The 22,144-nt window shown below is 41.0% G+C and overlaps 2 protein-coding genes across 3 annotated transcripts in view; both read left to right on the top strand.

The window, feature by feature from the left end:
• On the top strand, nt 1-9,870 carry ywhae1 (tyrosine 3-monooxygenase/tryptophan 5-monooxygenase activation protein, epsilon polypeptide 1). The gene is made up of 6 exons (XM_077541014.1): nt 1-254; nt 2,196-2,395; nt 2,863-2,969; nt 4,184-4,390; nt 4,522-4,658; nt 8,760-9,870. The coding sequence occupies exons 1-6, from the start codon at nt 191-193 to the stop codon at nt 8,813-8,815; spliced, it is 771 nt and encodes a 256-aa protein (XP_077397140.1). The 5' UTR covers nt 1-190; the 3' UTR covers nt 8,816-9,870.
• Nucleotides 9,871-15,343: 5,473 nt separating this feature from the next.
• LOC144032772 (unconventional myosin-Ic-like) overlaps nt 15,344-22,144 on the top strand; it is a 121,067-nt gene continuing 114,266 nt past the window's right edge. For both annotated transcript variants that reach the window (XM_077540185.1, XM_077540182.1), the window contains exons 1-2: nt 15,344-15,448; nt 15,578-15,798. In XM_077540185.1, the coding sequence (XP_077396311.1) occupies nt 15,709-15,798 (90 nt within the window). In that variant the 5' untranslated portion in view covers nt 15,344-15,448; nt 15,578-15,708. The remainder of the gene's footprint in view (nt 15,449-15,577; nt 15,799-22,144) is intronic.

Raw genomic sequence — 22,144 nt, 5'->3', positions numbered from 1 at the left:
TGAGACTGGCCGCCATCTTTACTCCATCCCCTCTGTGCTGCTGCCGGTTGGGCGGAACACCATCGAGCAGACCCCGTTGGTTTCTAGGAACCGCTGACAGACCAGGCAGGCACATTATCGCGTTTCCCCCCCCTCCCCCGACAAGTATATTTGTCACTTTTGACGGATCCCACGAGCGGCTCTATTCGCAATGGCAGAGCGAGATGAATGCGTTTACCAGGCAAAACTCGCAGAGCAGGCCGAGCGATATGACGGTAAGCACACTTGGAGTGGGCATGCTCACCGCTGGGTCCCCCCCCCCTTCCTCTGCTTGCTAACCAATGTTAACAGAGTGGAGCTTCGCTTAGCGTTTTGGTTACCATGAAATGTACCTTGGCTACATGACGAGTGACACGCGGATGTGACTGGAATAGAATGCGCGCTTACTGCTAACGAATGGCATTGGCAGCAGCTGTCAAAATCGAAAGGGGATTAAACAAGTGCCGCCCAGAGGCTACCGTTAGCGAAAGGGCTACAACAAAATGGCGGATCAGTAGAGCGTGAGCTGTCAGGAGTTGCCTCCCTTGCACCACCGTACCTCAGCTACCCTCAGGCTTCCTTTTCAACGCACACAATGGCTTTGTGGAAGTGTTATTAATCATTGCCATAAAGTAGATTGTGGTTTCGAAGAAAGTTAGCCGCCGCCCGAAGTGTAACGTATGGGGAGTGGGCGGACAACTGTTGACTTGATGGGCTGTTCCTCTCCTGTTCGTATGGCCGCGCAGTTCAGCTCGATTGACGAAAATGACTCCTCTTTTCCTCCCTTTCTGATCTCGTTCACTCCCGTTCGACCGTCATGCCATTAGTGGTTTCATAGGGGCTGTTTTTAGACGCCTGCCTGTGCGACAGTTATAGGTTTCTTAGTAACGTTAAATGAATGTGCTGTGACTCACTCACGGGATTTGGGAGCTGTGGGAGACATTGATTGATGGTCAACTGACTTACATGGTAACCTGGCTGGAATGTGGTCAACTTAATGCGGTTCTGCAACAGGATACAAGTAATTTCTTTTTGCAAGCACGTTTCGAGATGTGAAGTATCGTAGCAGATTCTGAACTGAGGGTGTTGCCACACTTTCGCTTAGTGTGGTCATTCAGGTAATGCAGGTTTTTAGCTGACTGTTTGGCATATTGGATGTACTGAGCCGTTTTGTAATCCCATGCAGTTACATGTTTAGTGAGTCAATCTTTTATTGCACCTAAATTAGAAGAAATGCTAATATTATGTATTTAAGTTTGTAGTTGTAATATTTCTCTTTTTTTTTTTTTTTATGGTGAAGCTGCAATATTACAAGATTGGACTTGTATCTCTTACTTGAAAGACTAAGTTATTAAAATTGTTGTGGCTTGTGTAAAATTTCACTTTAGAACAGGTTAACGAAATGTAATTCTGTTTTGGCACATCAAAACCATCAGTATGTAGTGGTGGTGTTGTGATAAGATTGTGCAAACCTTTCTTACTTCAAATATAACTGCTGGACCCAAATCACATTATTTATTGGGATGGATTGATAATCACGTGTTTTCAACCAGTAGTGAAATAGTATGTAGATGTTTAGCTCTAATGGTCCCCACTTACACACAATCACTAAAAAGACATGGTGGGGCACAGAGAAACCATGTGAGGAAAATCACCCAAAGGGAGCTCATCCACACTTAGGGAGGGGGATGACAGCTCACTACCACATGGTCCCCTGGCCCAGATTGACCATGGTAGGCCTCCACACAAGTTCTAAAGCCCCACTAGTTCCCCAGTCTTAAGAAGCCTCCAGGATGACAACTCCCCACACCCACACATAATACAAAATTATGCATTTAGTAGTTTAGCGTAGCAGCAACATAATTATATACATTTTTGTGGTAGCAAAAGCATATTGTCGACTAAAACACAAAATGTATGTCTTTGCTGAATTCTTGACTCCTCTTATATAAAACTTCTGTATGTGTGTGAAGCACACATTGTACATTTTTTTGCATTAGGGTGACATCAAGTTTGAATGTTTCCAGTAATCAGACATGATCATATAAAATTTGGTATTCGGAGCAGATGGAAGACAGCTGGTGGCTCGGGCATGAGAACATGGACATGAGACACGGGGGATTCTCAACCACTGATCAAATGTGTTGAAATGAGTGTTGCTTGTGTCTTGTCAACAGAGATGGTGGTGTTTATGAAGAATGTGGCGGGCATGGATGTGGAGCTCACAGTGGAGGAGAGGAACCTGCTATCAGTGGCTTACAAGAATGTGATTGGCGCTAGGAGAGCTTCCTGGAGGATAATCAGCAGCATTGAACAGAGAGATGAGAGCAAGGGTGAAGAAGAGAAATTGAAGATGGTCCGGGAATACAGGAAAACGGTAAAAAAAAGACATTATTAACAGCCCCTAAACTTCTCACTTAATTTGTCCTGTTGTTGCAAATGTGCTTGACAATTCAAAGTGTCTGGTTATGTACTGATGTGAGATCACCAGCTCCTATCAATAATACACACTACGAGCTGCTACCGAACAGACGGCATCTGAGTTATAGCTGGCAACTTGTGCACTCGCTTGCCTTTATGAAAGGAAATAAGAGCTGGCTATTACTCAGGGAGAGGCCAGTGTGTGTCACAGAGAGGGGAGGGGCTGTTGGATTGCAGGCAATACTTTACTGGGTGATCCTGCTGGAACATTTCCACTTTAACCAGTGAGACATTGACATTTTAGAATGGGGGAAAAATAATAATAATTGAAAAAAAACAAACACAGTCTGATAGTTAATTAAACTAAGTTGAGGATTATCTCTCAAATGATACATTTTTGTATGGTTGTGCTTTTTGTGGCAGGTTGAAGATGAGCTTAAGTCAATCTGTGGTGACATTCTGGAGGCATTGGAAAAGCACCTACTCCCCTCTGCTCTTGCTGGCGAGTCCAAAGTCTTCTACAACAAAATGTAAGTGTGTGTGGGTGGGTGTTCTTGTACATAATACATAGTGAGGACCAAAATACGTCTTTATCCAACAGAATGAGGACATTTTTGTGAAGTGAGGACATTTTGGCCGGTCCTCACTTTGCAAGACCTCTTTTTGAAGGTCAAGACTTGGTTTTAGAGTTTAGGTTTGAATTGGGTTATGGTTGGGGTTAGGGTAAGGGTTAGGTTTACGCAATCATTTTTGATGGTTGGGGTAAGGCTCTAGGAAATGCATTATGTCAATGGATGTCCTCACAAAGATATATGTACAAGGATGTGCGTGCGTGCGTGCGTGTTCAAAAGTGTCATTTTAGGGGTTTTATCTGTCCACAATCAAATTTGATTTAGCACAGTCTCCAGTTTCACTTACAGGTGTGACCCCGGGTTTTCACCGGATGCGGTTGCGGTGCGGTGCGTCTTGACTGCGTGCTCCGGACGGGTCAATTTTTTTGTCAATCCACACCGGCTCCGCACAGCTGCGGTCCGGCAGCTCCGTCGCCGCCCACTTCCCAACGTGTCTCGCGGGACCGCGCGCGCGCGATCATGTGGCATTTCACAACGACAAACATGCAGAAAGTCTGTGCTCAACAGAGAAGCAGAAAGAGAGGTGGACTTCTTTTGATTTAACCATTTCTTCTTCTTCTGCTATGAGATTCCATGCAGCATCCTTTTTTTGGTTGTCCTTATAAAAAGGATGTGCCGTGTCATATATTATTTTGTGGTTTTCCACCTTCAATATAAACATCTCCTCGTCCATGTTCGCTGGTGTCTAAACCGTGAATGAGCACATGGCCCTGCGACGCCCACGTCACGTTTTGCTGAAAAGCTTGCGAAATAGGAGCTGGCGAGTGTTTTATTCTGAAAGGTAACCGGAAATTTATTTTGAAACTGCGTCGGTCTTCCTGTCCCGCTCGATGTGTTTTGTGCTACCTTGCCATTTGCCGGAGGCCTACCGCTGCGCCGTCCGGCAAAAATAGAAAATAGGTCTATCCTTGCGGAAGGCCTGCGGCACGCCGCAGCTGAGACGCAGTCGACACGCAACGCACCCGCAAGCGGTGTAAACTGCACCATTCGAATGAATGGAATCTAATTGCTTGCGTCGCCGGACCGCACCGCAACCGCACCGCAACCGCATCCGGTGAAAACCCGGGGTGACTCCACGCATGACGGCCACATTTGTTGATGTCCAATTTCAGGAAGGGTGACTACCACAGGTACCTGGCAGAGTTTGCTACAGGCAACGGCAGAAAGGAAGCAGCAGAGCAGAGCTTGGTGGCCTACAAAACCGCAACTGATCTCGCCACGCAAGAGCTGCCACCCACACACCCCATTCGCCTTGGTCTCGCGCTCAACTTCTCCGTCTTCTACTACGAGATCCTCAACTCACCGGATCGGGCTTGCAGGTTTCTCTTGAGGCTGTCCAATGTTTTAATATTGCCTTGCTAGCTGATTAATTGACATGAAATCAATTCAACTGGACTGAAATAGTTTGGTATTTGTGGGCAAAGATCATAATTTGAGCATTTCTGCTCAGGTTGGCAAAGGCTGCGTTTGATGACGCAATTGCGGAACTGGACACGCTGAGTGAAGATAGCTACAAAGACTCCACACTGATCATGCAGTTGTTACGTGACAACCTGACATTATGGACTTCAGATATGCAGGGAGAAGGTGAGATGCATGGTGTCGCTATAATTGACAAATCCACAAATTGGTGATGATAGACTGATGAAAAGAGCTCACGTTAAAGCACTGATGTTCAACTAAAATGCTCTGGTAAAACGTTCCTACATGGAGCGCAAAGGTTTTTGCGCCAAAAATGGGAGCAACTTGGAATATCCTCTGAGCCCCAAGTCAAATTTCTGCAGTTTTTGTCAATAGCTTAAATACACTTAATTAAAACATCACAGTTGCACATTACATTCTAATTTAATAATGTATTCTATTTTTCTTGAATAAAAGATAATGTAAATTTAATCATGGAAAGAAGATCTTACAAATAGGGGTCTACCGATTCCAATACTGATCATCCATGAGTGAGATTGGCCAATTCCAATACCCAGTCACATGGATTAGCTGCGTATTTTTTAATTGTAGAGCTAATCACTGATTATTTTTTTTAATGATCATTCTGTCAATTATTTTTACAATTGGATGGCTGTTCCTCTCTGTGTGCCCTGCGATTGGCTGGCAACCAGTCCAGGGTGTCCCCCGCCTACTGCCCAAAGCCAGCTGAGATAGGCTCCAGCACCCCCGCGACCCTTCTGAGTAATAAGCGGTCAAGAAAATGAATGGATGATGAATTTGATTAAAAAAGACAATTTATCCAAATTTACATCGCTTTATTATACAAAACATAACATGTCAAATTGATAATACAGAAAATACAAAAACATTATGATTCAGTGACTTTTTTGTGATATGCTGGTCATGTACTTTTCCACGGAAATTGGCCAAGCACGATTGGTGGCTGATTGATCAGAGCACCACTAATTACAATTACAATCTATCAGGCTGTGTTCAGACAGCAGGCATATCTGATTGCAATCAGATTATTCCTCAAATACGATTTTAGAGCTGACTCTCCACACTGTTTTTAGCAAGTGTCCAAATCCGGTCTGGCCCTGTTCAGACTAGGCCACGTTATTGATCCATTTATGGAAAAAGTCACTTAGCATAACAGAATGGATTGTGCTAGACTATGGATGTTCTTCTATATAGTGATACTATGATGCATAAATAGAATGTTTATGCTGCTAAAATATTTCTTTTTTGGCAAGTCGAATTCACTGAAAGAGGGTTCACGTACCATGTCTGTTTCACAACTTGAGCAACTTTAATGGCGGTGTTGCTACAGTTAGTCTAATGAATTTATGTTTTACAGTACTGAGTGAAATGAGCTTTCATAAAATTTAGATTTTTATCCAGGTCAACCAACAGTATACTAAGGGCCTAATCATTCTTTCCACATCCATGTGTGTGTTTATTATTGAACACCAACAAAATTAGGCTATGCTAAATGGTTGGCAATTGCAATTAGCATTAGGGCAGTAACAATTAACATTTGAAGTAAACAAACACTAACCACCATTTACTTCACACTAGGGGTGTTAAAAAAAATCGATTCGGCGATATATCGCGATACTACATCGCGCGATTCTCGAATCGATTCAATAATTGGCAGAATCGTTTTTTTTTTTTTTTTTTTTTTTTTTTTTAGGATTCACACCTTGAGCATGGAAGAATGTTATATGAACGGAACATTAAGCCTTAATATTTTATTTTAATGCTATTCAAACATGAAACAGATTACAACCTCTATAAGACTGAAATTTCAGATAAATTAATAAATTTTCATATAAATCTTACACTCTACAAGCTTACTGATTAGTATTTTCTAAATATGAATGAAAAAAAATCGCAACAATCGACTTATAAATTCGTATCGGGATTAATCGGTATCGAATCGTGACCATTCGTATCGGGATTAATCGGTGTCGAATCGAATCGTGACCTGTGAATCGTGATACGAATCGAATCGTCAGGTACTAGGCAATTCACACCCCTACTTCACACATACATTGAATAGTAACAAGTTTACTGGAGTACATGTGTGAAGAAGAAATGCTACTCTTTCTCCACTATATTGGCCTACACTCGAGTCATTGGACTCATTACCCACTACCCCATATCATTAGATTTACCATGTTTTCACATAAGCGCTCCGCTTGACTGACTGTGTGGGAGCATTTCCGCGGCCACATTGATCATAGGCAGGAAATGCGGCCCTGTTTGAAGACTGGCAGGCATAATGAGAACCCGAAAGAGTCAACTGAAAGATGACGTCTTGGTGCTTTTGCTGTAAGAATCCTATGGTCATTAGACTGGGAGGCAGCGCTGAGTGAGTTGCGCCAAAATTTGGTCTGATGTGTCTGCTTGCACTGTTGTTCGAGCACAAAATGTTTTTGTTTTGTTTTGTTTTGTTTTTGTACTTTTTACTTGAGTAATATTTTTGAAGTAATGCTACTCTTGAGTACAATTTCTGGCTACTCTACCTACCTACATCATATGTGCATGAGTTAAATTGAGTGGATACAACTATTGATTTATTTTCTTAACAAAAGCATTATTGAACACCAACAAAATTCGCCAATGCTAAACATTAGCGGTGGCAATTAGCTTTAGCGCACTAGCGATTAGCATTTAAGTAAATGAACACCAACTACCATATGGCTATATGGCGCTCATTGACTGATCAATGGCAGTCGTTTGTGAACACAAAGAATGAAATAGTTTTCCTGGCTACACTGAAATGGTGAACACGTGCAACTGTTTCAGTGTTTGTTGTTGGTCGGATGGAGTAATGCGCTGACCAGCAGCCAAAATGGCGGGTTGTTTTGATAGCTGTTTGCGTCAATGTGCAGGGTATCCTCCATTTATGGAGGAGTTCCTTTCTGTTTCTGCAGATGATTTGTATGTTCTATCTAACATAATAGCGCTAATGTAATAGTTATGAGTGCAGTCAATTTTTGTTTGGGGGAAAAGAAAAAAAACAAAACATTTAGGCCATGAAAAAATATTGACCAATGGAAAGCATCAAGTACGGCAGTAACTGAGCATGCCATCTTGTGCCACATGACAGCATAAGCTTTACATCGCTGCATAAACGAGTTCATTTCACTGAGGACCTCCTATGATCAGATACTCAATAGTAAGTCAACTTGTAATAGCGATGTAATATTTTTCTTAAAAAAATAAAATAACTTTCCTCCTTGTATTCTTTCTTTCCTCTATTTATGACTTGACAGTGACTCACCATCTTGTCTTTCTCCATCCTCCTCTTCCTCTTCCTGTAGAGTCCTAAAGGAGAACCTTAAGTGTCTGTTTGCCATGTTAACTCTCTTTGTAAGTGTTGCCCACCTTAGTAATGCTCACCACTCGCACATATAGTAGTCATACCTGCATGTTACTCACTGGATTTTCTGAACACTCACTTGGTGCACTGCATCATGTATGTCTTTATTTTTGGCACACTCGGTCACTTGTGCGTGAAACATACCACATTTCACCTTTTGTAGATATTTTCAGGAGGAAAAAAAGTATTTAATATAGTCGCACACAATCCATTCTGTGATCTCACGTTTCCAACCATCCATTTTCCATACTGCAAAGGCTGACTACATCCTCAACTTATTGCCAGTCACTCACAGGGCACATAGAGAGCCGTGAAAAAGTATTTTTCTACCTTCTTGATTTTGTTTTTCTTTTAACTTATGTATTATTTAGCATGCAAATGTTTCAGTTAATCAAAACAGTTTGAATCTCACAAGGACAGACAACCAAAGCAAATATGAAATGTCCTTCTAAATGGTCATTTTCCTCATTAAGAGAAAAAAAAATATCCAAACCTATCTGTCCCCTTAACATATTTCCTGTTTGTGCCAGCCAACAGCCAGTTTACAGTCATACCACAACATCTCGTTTGGATTGCACGGTGGGGTTGTTGGGCCTATTCAGATGTGGATTTGCTGTTTTGGGTCGTTGTCCTGCTGCTTTACCCAAGAGCACTTGGGCTTGAGGGCTCAAAGTAATAAGTCGGACATCCACCTGCAGGGTTTTCTCTAAGACTTTGTGTATTTTTCCTGGAAATCTTGGTGGAAACATTTAAGCGTTGAAGCACTTGACTTTGGCGGGTCCACTTGGATGTAAAAGTCAATGCAACATAGTTTGTGAAGTTTTTCACTGACAGTACTTTGGTGTCTGCTGTTGCAGGAGAAGAACAGACCACAGAAGCACTGCAGGATGTGGAGGACGAAGCGCAGACTTAGAGAAGGCTTTGCCACTATCAGCCAACAACTTGTGACCCCCAAAACTCAACCAACTCATCACACTCCTTGACTTCCTTGTTTGTCCTCCCTCTTCCTCCTTTTCCTTCCCACTCTTCTTTCCATCCTCTGCTACTCCAGGACCCAACAGGGCCTGAAGTTGATCATTTTGTTTTTCTTTTCTTTTTTCTTTTTTCCAATTTTCTTTTTTTTATTTTTTTATTTTTTTATTATTATTATTAGTCCTTACAGTTACACCACTACCACTTCATTCAGTCAGGAAATACAATGTTAGAGAGACAAAGAGAAGCCCCTGGGTTTTGGCTGTTTGTTTTGTTATTTTGTTCCTGGTACAAGCGGTTTTGAAATGTTGTCATTGTTTTCTTTTTGCTTTTCCTCTATATTTTTATCAGTTGCTGGATGTATTGAGAATCGTTCTTAATGTAATTACAGAAATTAACTTTTATTACTGAAAATGTTGACTTAGTTAATGGGAGCTATTTTATCTTTGTTTTTAGTGAATCAATGTTAACTTTTTAATGGGCACTTTGGAGAGCTGCAAGTGTCTTTTTTTTTTTTTTTTTTTTTTATGTTAGTATTTCAGAGGACATTGGCAACATTTGCGATATCCATGTGGGGCAAAGAAGTGCTTTTTACACCGTAGTATTAACCCCCCTTCTCTTTTATGTTGGACTGTATTTTGTGCTCAATACTGTAACAATGCACATACACCTGAAGGTTGCATTATCACTTGCTGTTTGACTTATGGACGAGTATTAGTTTGGCCCCGCTCATTAATAGGGAACCCCCCAAAAAGATGGTTGTTTTTGCTAGCTAGTATTCTTTTCTGCAGCTTTCCCCAACTTTGTACTAAAGCTCCCTTTGGTTGAGAGTGTATTTCAATGCAAGTTGTTTTGCTTCTCTTCTTTTTTGCTGCATCATGTGTAACTTTGAGCTGATTTGTACTACTGGATATCTGACTGGAGCCACAGACAGGGAATCTGTATTGTTCTTACTGAAACACAGCATGGAATTAACATTAAACAATCTAAATTAAAGAGGGCATACTGTTTTGTTCTTGTTGGAATGACTTTTTAAAAATGTTTTTCTTCATGCAGAACGGGAATATGAACCAGGGTCGGCTGTGTTTTGGATGAGCCTGTTTTTTTTTTGTTTTTTTTATGTTAAAGGGGACGTCAGCCCCCAAAATGATCTTTACTCTGTTCTATGCAGACCCACTAGCCTAAACTCGGTATTTTGATTAATATTGTGTCGACTGAAGATGAAATCACAGTTGCTCAGTGACCAATCACAGCTCATCTGTTTTCGGCAGCTGAGCCATGATGGTCGATAGAGTGATCAATTGCTGGCCAAATAGGTACCGTTGGCAAGTAGCTAGAAGATCACTCAATAAGTAGGCCAGTTGGTTGACCAACAGCTAGATAGTTGAATGTGAGTGGACACTTTGTTTTTGGCTCAGATACAATTAGATTATGCATGTTGTCCTAATAATATATTGTGAGCATCATCTGAACTTGTTTACTAAGGCCTGCGGGAGATGTGTTGATAGTCAGGTTACCATGGTAACGTATGCTACCCAACCGTTTTCTTTTCCTTTTCGTCTTTTTGTCTACTGCATGTAGTGAAACCTGAAGAGGGCAGCAAGGTTCACCAAATCATGACAGGTTGTTAACTCACAAACCATCCACCACGACTGGACAGTGTCCTTTATACTATAATGCTACATACAGTAGCTGGGGTTGAGTGTAATTTATGAGGTCAAAACATAAGCACGACAACTTTACATTCATTTCCTTCCAGAGGGTGTATTGTTGCTTTTAGTGATCTAATCGGCGTCCTTGGGCCTCCATCGACTTCCTGTGGATATTCTTGCAGCATGCTTCACAAATGCTGTCAAGTGTCTTGACTGAAGAAACAAAACGTCAATGAAATATTATGAACTTCCTCTGCTGCAGATACAGTCAGTATAAATAGACAAGGTTATTTTCAGGTGACATTTGTCAGATTTTCTCCGCCCATCTCTTGCCGGAGAGCTGAGTGTGCATGTGGCATCTGATTACAAGGACTCGACTGCAAACGTACAGAACAGAATGCACTGGATCAACACCAACCTTTCCTGCTTTCCAGATCATCATTCCATCAGGCCATTGTAACAAAGCTCTGTCAAATAATAATACAGTGCTGAGAGAAAGTATCTCTTCTCCATCCTTTTTTTTTTTTTTTTTTTTTTTTCATAATTTTACTTCTTTAATATTTAGAACCATCAAATAAATGGAAATGTGAGGATAAACCAAGTGAACATAAAATCATAAAATACAGTTTTTAAAATGCACTTTAGGGTGGGTGTGGTTTCTTGGTCCCTACGTGGCTCTGTGTGAAAAAGTAATTGCTCCCTAAACGTAATAACTTGTTGGACCACACTCAAGAAACTCAGGATGTTCCAGCCTGAACGGCCTTTTTAAGGTCATGCTACAGTATTTCAATCAGATTCAAGTCCAGACATGGACTATATGCCACTCCTAAGCATTTATTTATTTATTTGTTTGTTTGTTTGTTTGTTTCTTGGGGCGGGGGGGTAACCAAAACACAACTCAGCTAACAACCATCCCAAAGATCAATGAAAAAGTGTTGATAGATAGATAGATAGAATGTATATATATATATATATATATATATATATATATATATATATATATATATATATATATATATATATATATATATATATATATATATATACACATATTGGGTGGAACAGCACCTCCTGCTGGATCACATCGGGCACCACGCTGCTCCTAATATAATTTGCCACTGGATCGATAGAGTTCCTACCTACAACTTAAAAATAGCAACAATAACAAAACCCTGCCAGTAACATGGTCTATTTTAGACTATCTAACATGATTTTGATTTAGCTGTCCATTGACGTTTTTTACAGGTGACAATAGACACGTATGAAACACATACTTTTAGTTGACTTTTGTGGAAATTCACTTGAATTTACTCTCAAGCTCTCTTTAGCAACGAGTGATTTTTCTTGGAAGTCAATCACCTCAGACCAGTTGTTCTATTTAAAAATAGACCTGGAGACATGTCTGCTTTAAGGCAGCGCACCATGTGTGCGTTGCGAAGGCCACAGGTTTCCTGTTGATGTCAAGCTGTCAGGAATGCCTCCAGTCAGGGTCAGAGGTCGAAGGATGTGTGTAAGTGTTATTTCCCCTCACCAGCAGCAGCATGCAGCGTAGTGCAATTTGCAGTTGCATAACACATTTCTACATCCCGAAATAGAAGTTTTGCGCTGGGAACTTCACAAAGTTTCATTTGAAAAGAGCAGATACGTTGGACTACTTTGTATCAGTCTTGATGAGCAAACCAGGGATGGAAAAGAGTGACTTTCACATTCTCGAGAGTCCGTACAAACTGCCACAAAAGAGACTACATCCCTCTTCTGCTGTCAGACACACTGATTACATGCCGGACACTTGTGATAAATGTGCGTGTGTAGCAGTGTTGATCACTATAGCTGTCTGTGTAGACACACGCGTTGTTTGCCTGTTGTCAGTCTCATTTGCACTCTTATCAGGGTTGTTTGTTTGGCGTACGTAGCCACTCCCACAACACTGAAGACTCAACCCCCCTGTCCTGTTCTGTCCTGTCCCATACTGTCCTATTAGAAACTTGTAGATAGTCCAACTCGTAAGAAATTTTATTTTTATTATATACAGTACACAGTTTTTATGCTGAGTCACTGTCATCTCTCTGTCTGTCCCCTGTCTAACTTTGTTCTGTCTAACTGCAACCACACTCTATAGCCATCTCAATAATATACAAATAAGAATAGAGGGAGCATATCAAAATTAGTTCTGTCCTCAGGCAAGTTTATTTTGGGAGGCAGATGGGGCGCTGTTTACTAAATTTGGGAATTAATCTTTCTGGCGAGGACAGCAATCCATGCCATGATATAGCAAAGCAGTCCCAAACAATGATGCTAAACAATATTTCAGTCGGGATGAGATTTTGATGGTGGTGCACTTTACCTATTTTTTCCCACTTTCACAGATAGTAATTTGTACGTTTCATCTTTCCAACAGTTTGCCAGTAGCACTTCAAGAATCGAGAGAGAGAGAGAGAGAGAGAGAGAGAGAGAGAGAGAGAGAGAGAGAGAGAGAGAGAGAGAGAGAGAGAGAGAGAGAGATGCACGTATGGTATGGATGGAGCGGTGCTGCTGGGCAGGGTTGTGGCAGAAAGGGGAACTACAAGAAAAATAATCTTGACAAATATTTATTTTTTTGCTGGAATTGGTTGGCAACCAGTTCTGGGTGTACCCCGCCTACCAGCTGGGATAGGCTCCAGCGCCCCCGCGATCCTTGTGAGGAGCAAGTAGTTTAAGGAAATTGATGGATGGACAAATAATTTTTGCATTAGAAAATTGATGTAAAATGAAGGAAAAATACTTAATCCAGCAGAAGAGCAAGGCGTTTTTTTCTTATTATTTTAAAAAGAAAATCAATTACACAACTTCTCAATTTAAAAAAAAAAAGGGGAATGAACACAGCTGTTATTGTTTTCAAGCACATTTTAAATGCCTGCTGAATCAGAACTGCATTACTAAATAAATTTAATTAAAACCCACCAACTGCTCAGTGCACGAGTTGTTGAGTGTCTACCTTGTGACTAGAAGGTTGTGGGTTCAATTCCTGCCTGGTTCATACCATCATGATAAATATTGGCCTCACTGCTTGACACTCAGCATTAATTTTGGGAAAAAAATGCTCTGCACAATAAAATATGTCCCACGGTACGTATTTGGTACGTAAAATTCCCAAATAAGTAGTCAATTATCAACAAGAAAAAAAAGCTTTACTCATGAAAAGATATCACTTATTCTAAGTTAACTTTTCTTACATAAATGTATTGCTTATAAAAAATACATTTTGCTAACCCCATTGTTTTTTTGTTTTTTGTTTGCTTTAAATAGGAACATTTGTCTATATTTTATGAAATGTTTGCTTATTTTTACTGTAGTACTTTTTTTTTTTTAAATGTAGCTAGACAGACAGGTCACAAGCACTGTGGGAAAGAAGAAATAAGTAATGTAGAACATTTATAGGGAAGAAAATTTGAGGACAGTGTTCCCTCGTTATAATGTGGTACACTTTTCGTGGTCTCTGCTCTACTGCAGATTTTTTTTAATGCAATTCTGTATGTTTTTTTGTTTTTTTTACAGTAATGTACCTATTATATATATTTTTTTTTATTTAACCTTTATTTAACCAGGATAGTCCCGTTGAGATTAAAAACCCCTTTTTCAAGGGAGTCCTGGCCAAGAGGCAGCAAAACAGTTTACATTACAGTTACAAATAAAAGTTTCACTTACAATCACATACAAATGATGTAAAACAGTTATAAATCAATGAGGTGTCAAGTGCTCTTAATCTGGATCTAAAATCGTTCAATGAAACAAGTTCCGTTAGTTTCCAGTCCTTTTGCAACATGTTCCCTGCAGAAGGGGCTGAGAAAACAAAAGCCTTTTTCCCCAGCTCAGTGCGGGCTAATGGAAGAGAGAGCAACAAAAGATCATTGGAACGCAGACCATAAGAATCAACACTTTTCAATGTGACTAGATTACAAATATAAGAGGGCAGCAATCCAAGCATGGCCTTATAAATAAAGGCATACCAGTGAGTCAACCTCCTGGTGGGCAAAGAAGACCATCCCACTCGAGAATACAGTTCACAGTGATGGGTCAAGGCTCTACAATTTGTAACAAACCTCAAAGCAGCATGATATACAGAGTCAATCTTACTCAGACACTGAGCTGAAGTGTTCATATACAACACATCTCCATGAATCTAAAACATATACAATTTATGAAGGTTTGGACATTGAGAATGTTTAAACAAGAGAGAAATGTGAGAAAAAGTAAATGCCTCGATGAGAAAAGTGTACAAACTGTGTGGTGAAATGACTGGAAAGCAGACGGCTCAGGAAGTTCATCTTTGCTGACCTTTATTTCAAAGCGTGAATCTGTTTATAATCTCTGTAGACGTATGGCGGTAGTGACCCACTGCCCGCGACCCCCGCAGCGACCCTCCTCATATCATTGATCAACGTGTGTTTTCGCGTCAAGGCCCTTGTAAGCCTTATTGTCAGGCTCAGGAAGCAAACTGCTATGAGAGCACGCGTCCGTTACAAACTGGGATTAGGACAGGGTTTCCTCTTGAACTAGCATCCTGCCCTAGACAGTCCCGATACCCGCCCAGTAGACGACTTAGTGTTCCTTGACGTGTGCGCGTTTGTGTGTGAGAGCAGTGCTATTAATTATCCGAAAGGAGCCAAGAGGAAATAGGATGAATTCACTTGCCTGTTATTTTTTCCGGCCACCTTTTAATGCTCGATTCCTGCAGCGTCTCAAACGTATTTCTTCAACATGTGAACTTATCTTCCCATACACACCCAAATCACAGTGAGAGTCACATCCTCTGCATGTGACGTTCATCTTGAGCCAGGCCGAGCTCCACATCCTCCCTTATGCTCCCTCAGCCCGAGCGCTCACATCCTCCGTCTGCTGGTGAAGGGAAGCTGGCCTCAGTGCGGCTCTCCACTCTGCGGAAGGTAACAGGCGCCAGCGCCAAATCTCTGCTTTTGTACGCACTCTTTGCAGACACTCATTTAAGATTTTGAATCAAATGTTTTCATTCTTGTATAAGGCAGGTTGACACGTCTTCCACTGTTGTTTTTCAGCCATCTCCTCACGATGGTCATCTGATAGCATCTCTGCTTGAGTTGAAGATTTGGAGACTCGAGTCGTGGGAGTTATAATTTTCCTTGTCAAGGACACGTCGGCGACGCAGAAGCAACGACGACGAGGCGCAATGATGGAACTCAGGATCCAGCTCATCCCGACGGGGGAGATCATTCTCGCTCCTGGGAAAAATGGGGAAAACTACTGCCACAACTGCAAGGTCAGTTAGCACGCGGCGGTCAGATCTGAGGCCAGCTCTCGTGTCACAGTTCTCCTCTCGGCCTTCATTACGCTCACTTTTGTGCAGTTGAGTGGGCGCTAATGAATGCTGACAGGGCCAAGGTTGCACTGGGTTCCTCGGGAAATACTGTCGACATATTTCTTGCTAAGTGTTCGCTAATTACAACAACTTCAACATTAGAATTGCTTCACATTACTTTGATTTAACTGCCAACAACCTTGGAAAATTAATGTTTTTCTTGAGGAAAAAAAAATGCAATTTCAATGTTCATTGTCATGTTGGTGCATGCAGGTCAAAATCCAGGTAAATTTACTCTAAATACTGTATTTAAATAAACATATCAAAATCAACTGTGCTCTTGTTAGTTCTTCATTAGAAGCTATTAGAAGAGTAGAAATGCAGTTAAAAACTTTCCTGCAAGTTTGCTTCAAATGTAGAGAAAATGAGTGCAACAGAGTCATAACTACAGATGTTTGATACCACTTTTTTTTCCGCCCAGACCAATATCAGTACAAGTACTCAACTCTTGAAAAGTCACATATACCAAGTACTGATACCACTCTAATAGTTGGGTCAAAAGTAACCCAATTGTGGACCTAAAATGGACCGATCCACTTTACGGTTCAATTTGACAACTTTCTGGGTTGTTTGACTTTTTTTTAACCCAAAGTTGTCACGGCTATGAAGTGTGGTGGAGAACCCAAGTGCAGGAGGCGAACGAGTCAGGGAGGCAGAGGTGCTCAAAAAGGAGTAAATTTAATCAAACAAAACAAAAGTGGCAAACAGGGTTTGGTAACTAAGAATAACAAAATACAGAAGGGGAAAACGGTACAAGACAAGACTTAACAATGGCAGCATGGACGTGTGGAAACAAGAACAATGAACCGACAAGAACTGAAGCGAAAACCGACAACTAAGTACACACACTAATTGAGAATAATTAGACACAGCTGGGCAAGACACAAGTGGTAGGGGGTGCTGATCGGTTGACGCATGAGGAAGGGCAGGCAAACACAGGTGGACATAACAAGGCTTAACAAGACTAGGGAAGACAAGGAAAGCAGAACATAAACATCCATCCATTTTCTTGACCGCTTATTCCTCACAAGGGTCGCGGGGGTTGCTGGCGCCTATCTCAGCTGGCTCTGGGCAGTAGGCAGGGGACACCCTGGACTGCTTGCCAGCCAATCACAGGGCAACATAAACATGACAAACTCAAAACCCCAACAAAAACAAAGCAAAACCCACCCCAAACAGAACCAAAACATGACAAAAGTTGGGTCAAATTAACCCAAATAGAGGATCTGACCCAACTTTATGGATCAGTATATACAAAATGACTTTTTCTTTTTATTTTATTTTTTTTATTTTTTATTTTTTTAACCCAGTTGGGTCAAAGTAACCCAAGTAGAGGACCTAACCTAGCTTTCTGTGTTGTTTTATACCAAATGATCTTTTTTTTGTGTGTGTGTGCAATACAATCCAGAAAGTTGAGTCAAATTAACCTAAGTAAAAGATCTAACCCAACTTCCTGGTTTGTTTCATAGAAAATGACCCAATTTTTGACCCAATGGTGGGTCAAACTGACACAAATTAGATGCCCTGACAAACTTTCTGGGTTGTTATACAATATGATGCAATTTTTTTACCCAAACTTGGGTCAAATTGACCCAAGTAGAGGATCTAACTCAAGTTACAGGGTTATTTTATACAAAAATGACCCTTGTTTTATGCAAAACAATCCAGAATGTTGGATCAAATTGACCCAAGTAGATGATCTAACCCAATTTTCTGGGATGTTTTATACAATATGACCCCATTTTTGACCCAAAGTTGGGTTAAATTGACCTAAGTATGGGATCTAACCCAGGACTGGACTGGCACAAGTAATCGGCCCTGGCATTTTGACTTAGGCCCACTGGCCCAGCCCGATTCCTAACCGCCCTTGTGGACCTTTTCCATCGTGCCCGCACGGCTGGGTACCACACCACACCACACCTCACGCAACCACACCAGACAGCAACCGCCGGTTTTCCATTACAACTGGCGCACGGCGAGAAGGGGGCGGCAACATTTGAACCGTCCACGCCAAGCTTGCACTCCCGCATTGCGTGCGGATCTGAGATAACATTTCCCGAGTGGCAACATTGAACCATATTTACAATTTAATATAGACCACCATGGATGAAATATTGCGATTCACGACCGGCTCGCGAAGACTATTTCTGCTGCTGGAGCTCTCATTCAAGTGAATAGGAACACACGGCAGCCTCGCGATGTTTTTTTTTTAAACAGAAACATTACAAATCCATCCACAAGTACCTTTTAAATTGTAAATATAGTTCAGCGTTGTTGTAAACATTATTATATTTATTGTATATCATGTATTTTTCACGACCGGCTCGCGAATCTATTTGTGAATGAAGAGCTGCCGCTGGAGCTCTCATTCAAGTAAATAGGAACACACGACCAGCCTCGCGATGTTTTTTAAAACCACAAACATTACAAATCCATCCACAAGTACCTTTTAAATTATAACTATAGGCCTAGTTAAGTGTTGTTGTAAAACAGTATTATATTTATTGTATATACTGTATTTTTATGACTTTGGCAAAGACCGGCGGTGCTTCTGGCTCTCTCGCTTAAAACAAGGAAATGGGCATGTGCCATGGCGTTGCTTGCGGCCGCAGCGGCGTTGCTGTCGGCCAATCAGACGACAGGTGACGTCACGGCCCCGCTAGTCCCCCGACGACCGGCGCTGCAGAACCGCTGTCGAAAGGTTTCTAAACACGGCTTAGCCCTGAAAAACTCCCGTGGAGACACTAACATCCGGGGACAAAAATTGCCGCTTCGGTGTGGAACCGGTACGGTGGAAAAGTGCCTTTGGTTACCATGTAGCTCTACCACTGATGTTTATTGGTTCAGTTTGATCTTGATATTGTAAATGGATGAATAGGCTGTCCTTCTAAAATGTGGGCTGTTCTATCAGAATAAAATGGAGGAAAATTATCATTTAATAGGACCACATCGGCCCCAATGGTCACCGGCCCACCAGGCATCTGCCCTGTATGCAGACACGGCGCTCCGCATACGCTTATCACGCACTGTGCGTAGGGCACCAACTGCCAAGGGGGCACCAAAAAACAAATCAAGCCCGTAAAAATAATCATATTAGTAATTATAATATCAGTGTCTAATATTTAAAATAAAAGCTTGTAAAGCATGTTAATAAATACAAAAAATAACGTAGCATTATTTACTGGACGACGAGCGGTATCGCTGGTCTACGTTGGTGCCCCCCCCCCACCCCCCCCCACCCCCCACCCCCTAGTAGTTTGTTCCTATTAGGGAAAGGGGGAGGGCTGCGGGGTGCACTTTTGCTCCAACGGAGCAAACTACTAGGGAAAGGGGGAGGGGGGCGGGGGCGGGGGCGGGGTACACTTTTGCTCCAACAAAGCAAACTACTAGGGAAAGGGGGAGGGTTGTGGGGTGCACTTTATGCTTCAATCGCAAATTTGGCAGAAGTTTATTCTTGGACATCTGGACATGTCATCAAAAAGGCATCAATAATTGGGGGCGGAAAAGAGGAAAAGAAAAAACAATGAGATGATGCTCGCGCGTCACTTGCAGGTATGACAATTTGTTTATTTTGTGGCAGCTACGTTTACATGACCACAGTTAGCAAAAAACAAAAAAAACAAAAACACTCCAAACCGCCGCAGTGGAATGGTTGTGACCAGCACGTTCATTATACGGTATGTTAAATGGAATGTGACGAGACAATATTGTTTCATATGGAACGGCCAAGAGCGGCATGTACTGGTGAAAGTGTAATGTGAAAATAATAATAATAATCATCTTAAGGGTAAGTAGATTTCCTCATTTCATATTCATAGTTTTAACATTATGTCCAGAATTTTTACATAGTGCCCTATCAGTCCTTCTCTAAAAAGGTAGATTATTAAAATTTTCATGTACCTGTGTTTTAAATATAGGCCTGCACAATACCATAATCAATTTAGAAAATGTTTGTACCATGGTTGGTTCAAAACCATATTTCATCACAAAACATTTATGCTTAGGGCACCAAAATGGCTAGCGCCCTGCCTGTATGCCAGATAACCAGTCCAGCCCTGGTCTAACCCAACCTTCTGTGTTGTTCTATACAAAATGACCCAATTTTGGACACAAAGTGGGTCAAACTGACCCAAATAGACGATCTGACCCAACTTTCTGGGTTGTTTTATACAGTATGACCCTTTTTTTTTTTTTTTTTTTTTTTTTTTTAAACCCAAAATCTATTTTTGACCCATAATGGGGTTATTTTTGACCCAACTGTTTTTAGAGTGCAGTAAGCTACTTCTGACATACACAATTTTGCCCCGAAAAAAAGCAATGACAGATAATAATAATAAAATATATATATATATATATACATCCATCCATCCATCCATTTTCTTGACCGCTTATTCCTCACAAGGGTCGGGGATATATATATATATATATTTATATATCCCAACATAGCATCTTAAGTGGCATTAAATTAACAGCAATTTTCTATTCTTAAAATTTGTAATTTTTAGTTTCTGATTGTAAAACGGCAACTCGTATCAGCTGCTATCGCGAGTACCGATACGTTGAAATAATGCGATACCTAGTATCGGTACTCGCCCATCCCTAGTGGTAATTGTGCATTTCTGGTGCCAAAAGTAGAGTAATTTGTATTATTTTTCCAAAACGTTTTTCATCTATTTTCCTTCTTGATACTGAAAAATTAGCATCCAGTGTGGAATTCTGACCTTGACTAGATAGCTATATGAATTGAATATGGTGATGAACTTGTTATCGTGCACCCTAGTGATGAACATTACCATTAAAATAGACCAATATGAACGGCATCAGCAAGAATGGACAAGTCACAACACATTATGGACTGAAAATGATTATTTATGTCATAGTCACAGACTTGAGGGGTACATGGCTGTGTTTTAATTTAAGAAAGAGTCCACAGCTGTATCCTCCATAACTGAATCTTCAATCAAAATAGTCATTTATTTACAGTAATTTTCTAGATTGTTGCTACAAGTAACTGTAATAAGCTGTAGTGTAATCATAGCAGCGTTAAATGAGAATATTTTACATTGTATATAGAAGGGGGGGGGGGAAACTACAGATATTGGCTATAGGTGGCAAATATGCTTGGTAACAACTGAGTGTTTTTGTTTTTTTTATGACGAGTCAAAATGTAAGGAACAGATGTGTAACCACAAAGCTGTCAAATAGGGTGGAGTCACAAGCATCAATCAATTTTCTCTACTGTTCGGGGTGGTGGGAGAGCTGGAGCCTCTCCCGGATGAAGTGAGAGGCGGGTTACATCCTTGTTTTACTGCTTTTCTCTCTGAACCCTTTAGGTCACTTATATTTGTTTCTTTGCATTGCATTGTGGGTTGATGTCATGTTCCCCACTGTCGCCCTGGTCCTCTCATATTTATGATAGACTGCCAACAAACATGAAATGTGTTCCCTCTTCCCAATTTTAAACAAGCGTGAAATCTTCATGACGACCACAGTGTTAAACACACTTGAAAGAGTTTTAAATGAACAACTGAACTTATGTGATGACCTTCTGGAATGTGAGATTTTGTTAAATATGACAAAAATAAAAATGTGTACAGTTATTTTTTTCCACATTTAGAAATCCAATAGCATGTTCTGCTTATCAAGTAAAATGTAAGTAAGCTTGTGAGAACAGTGAAGTACCCTTCAAGGTCCCATGTCACAATTTTTAGAATCGCTGATATCCTTTTATCAGGTTTGCATGATAATTTGGGTTGGAAATAAGTATGATGTCATTTGTCAAGCCATTTTTGCTGGTCAGAAATGTCTGAGTTTTGAACAAGCCTTTTCCCATTAATATTAAAAACAAATGTTGAATTTGTAAATATCACGGTGAGTGGAGTGGGATATGTGGACCCAAAGTGAGGAGAATGATCAGACAGGAAATGAGCAACGTAGTGATTTATTGATAAGTGGGCAGGAAAACCATGAATTCGACTTGACGTGACGTGACAGGACTTGACTTGGCAGGACTTGTCTTGACGTGACAGGACTTGTCATGGCGTGACAGGACAGGACTTATCATGACAGGACTTCTCTTGACGTGACAGGACAGGACTTGTCATGACGTGACAGGACAGGATTTGTCTTGACGTGACAGGACAGGACAGGACTTGTCTTGATGTGACAGGACAGGACGGGACTTGTCATGGCGTGACAGGACAGGACTTGTCATGACGTGACAGGACAGGACTTGTCATGAAGTGAC

The sequence above is a fragment of the Festucalex cinctus genome, chromosome 13 (assembly GCF_051991245.1).
Source record: "Festucalex cinctus isolate MCC-2025b chromosome 13, RoL_Fcin_1.0, whole genome shotgun sequence".
Classification (NCBI taxonomy): Eukaryota; Metazoa; Chordata; class Actinopteri; order Syngnathiformes; family Syngnathidae; genus Festucalex; species Festucalex cinctus.
Note: the sequence above shows the minus strand (reverse complement) of the source record. Positions and strands in the feature narration are given on the sequence as shown.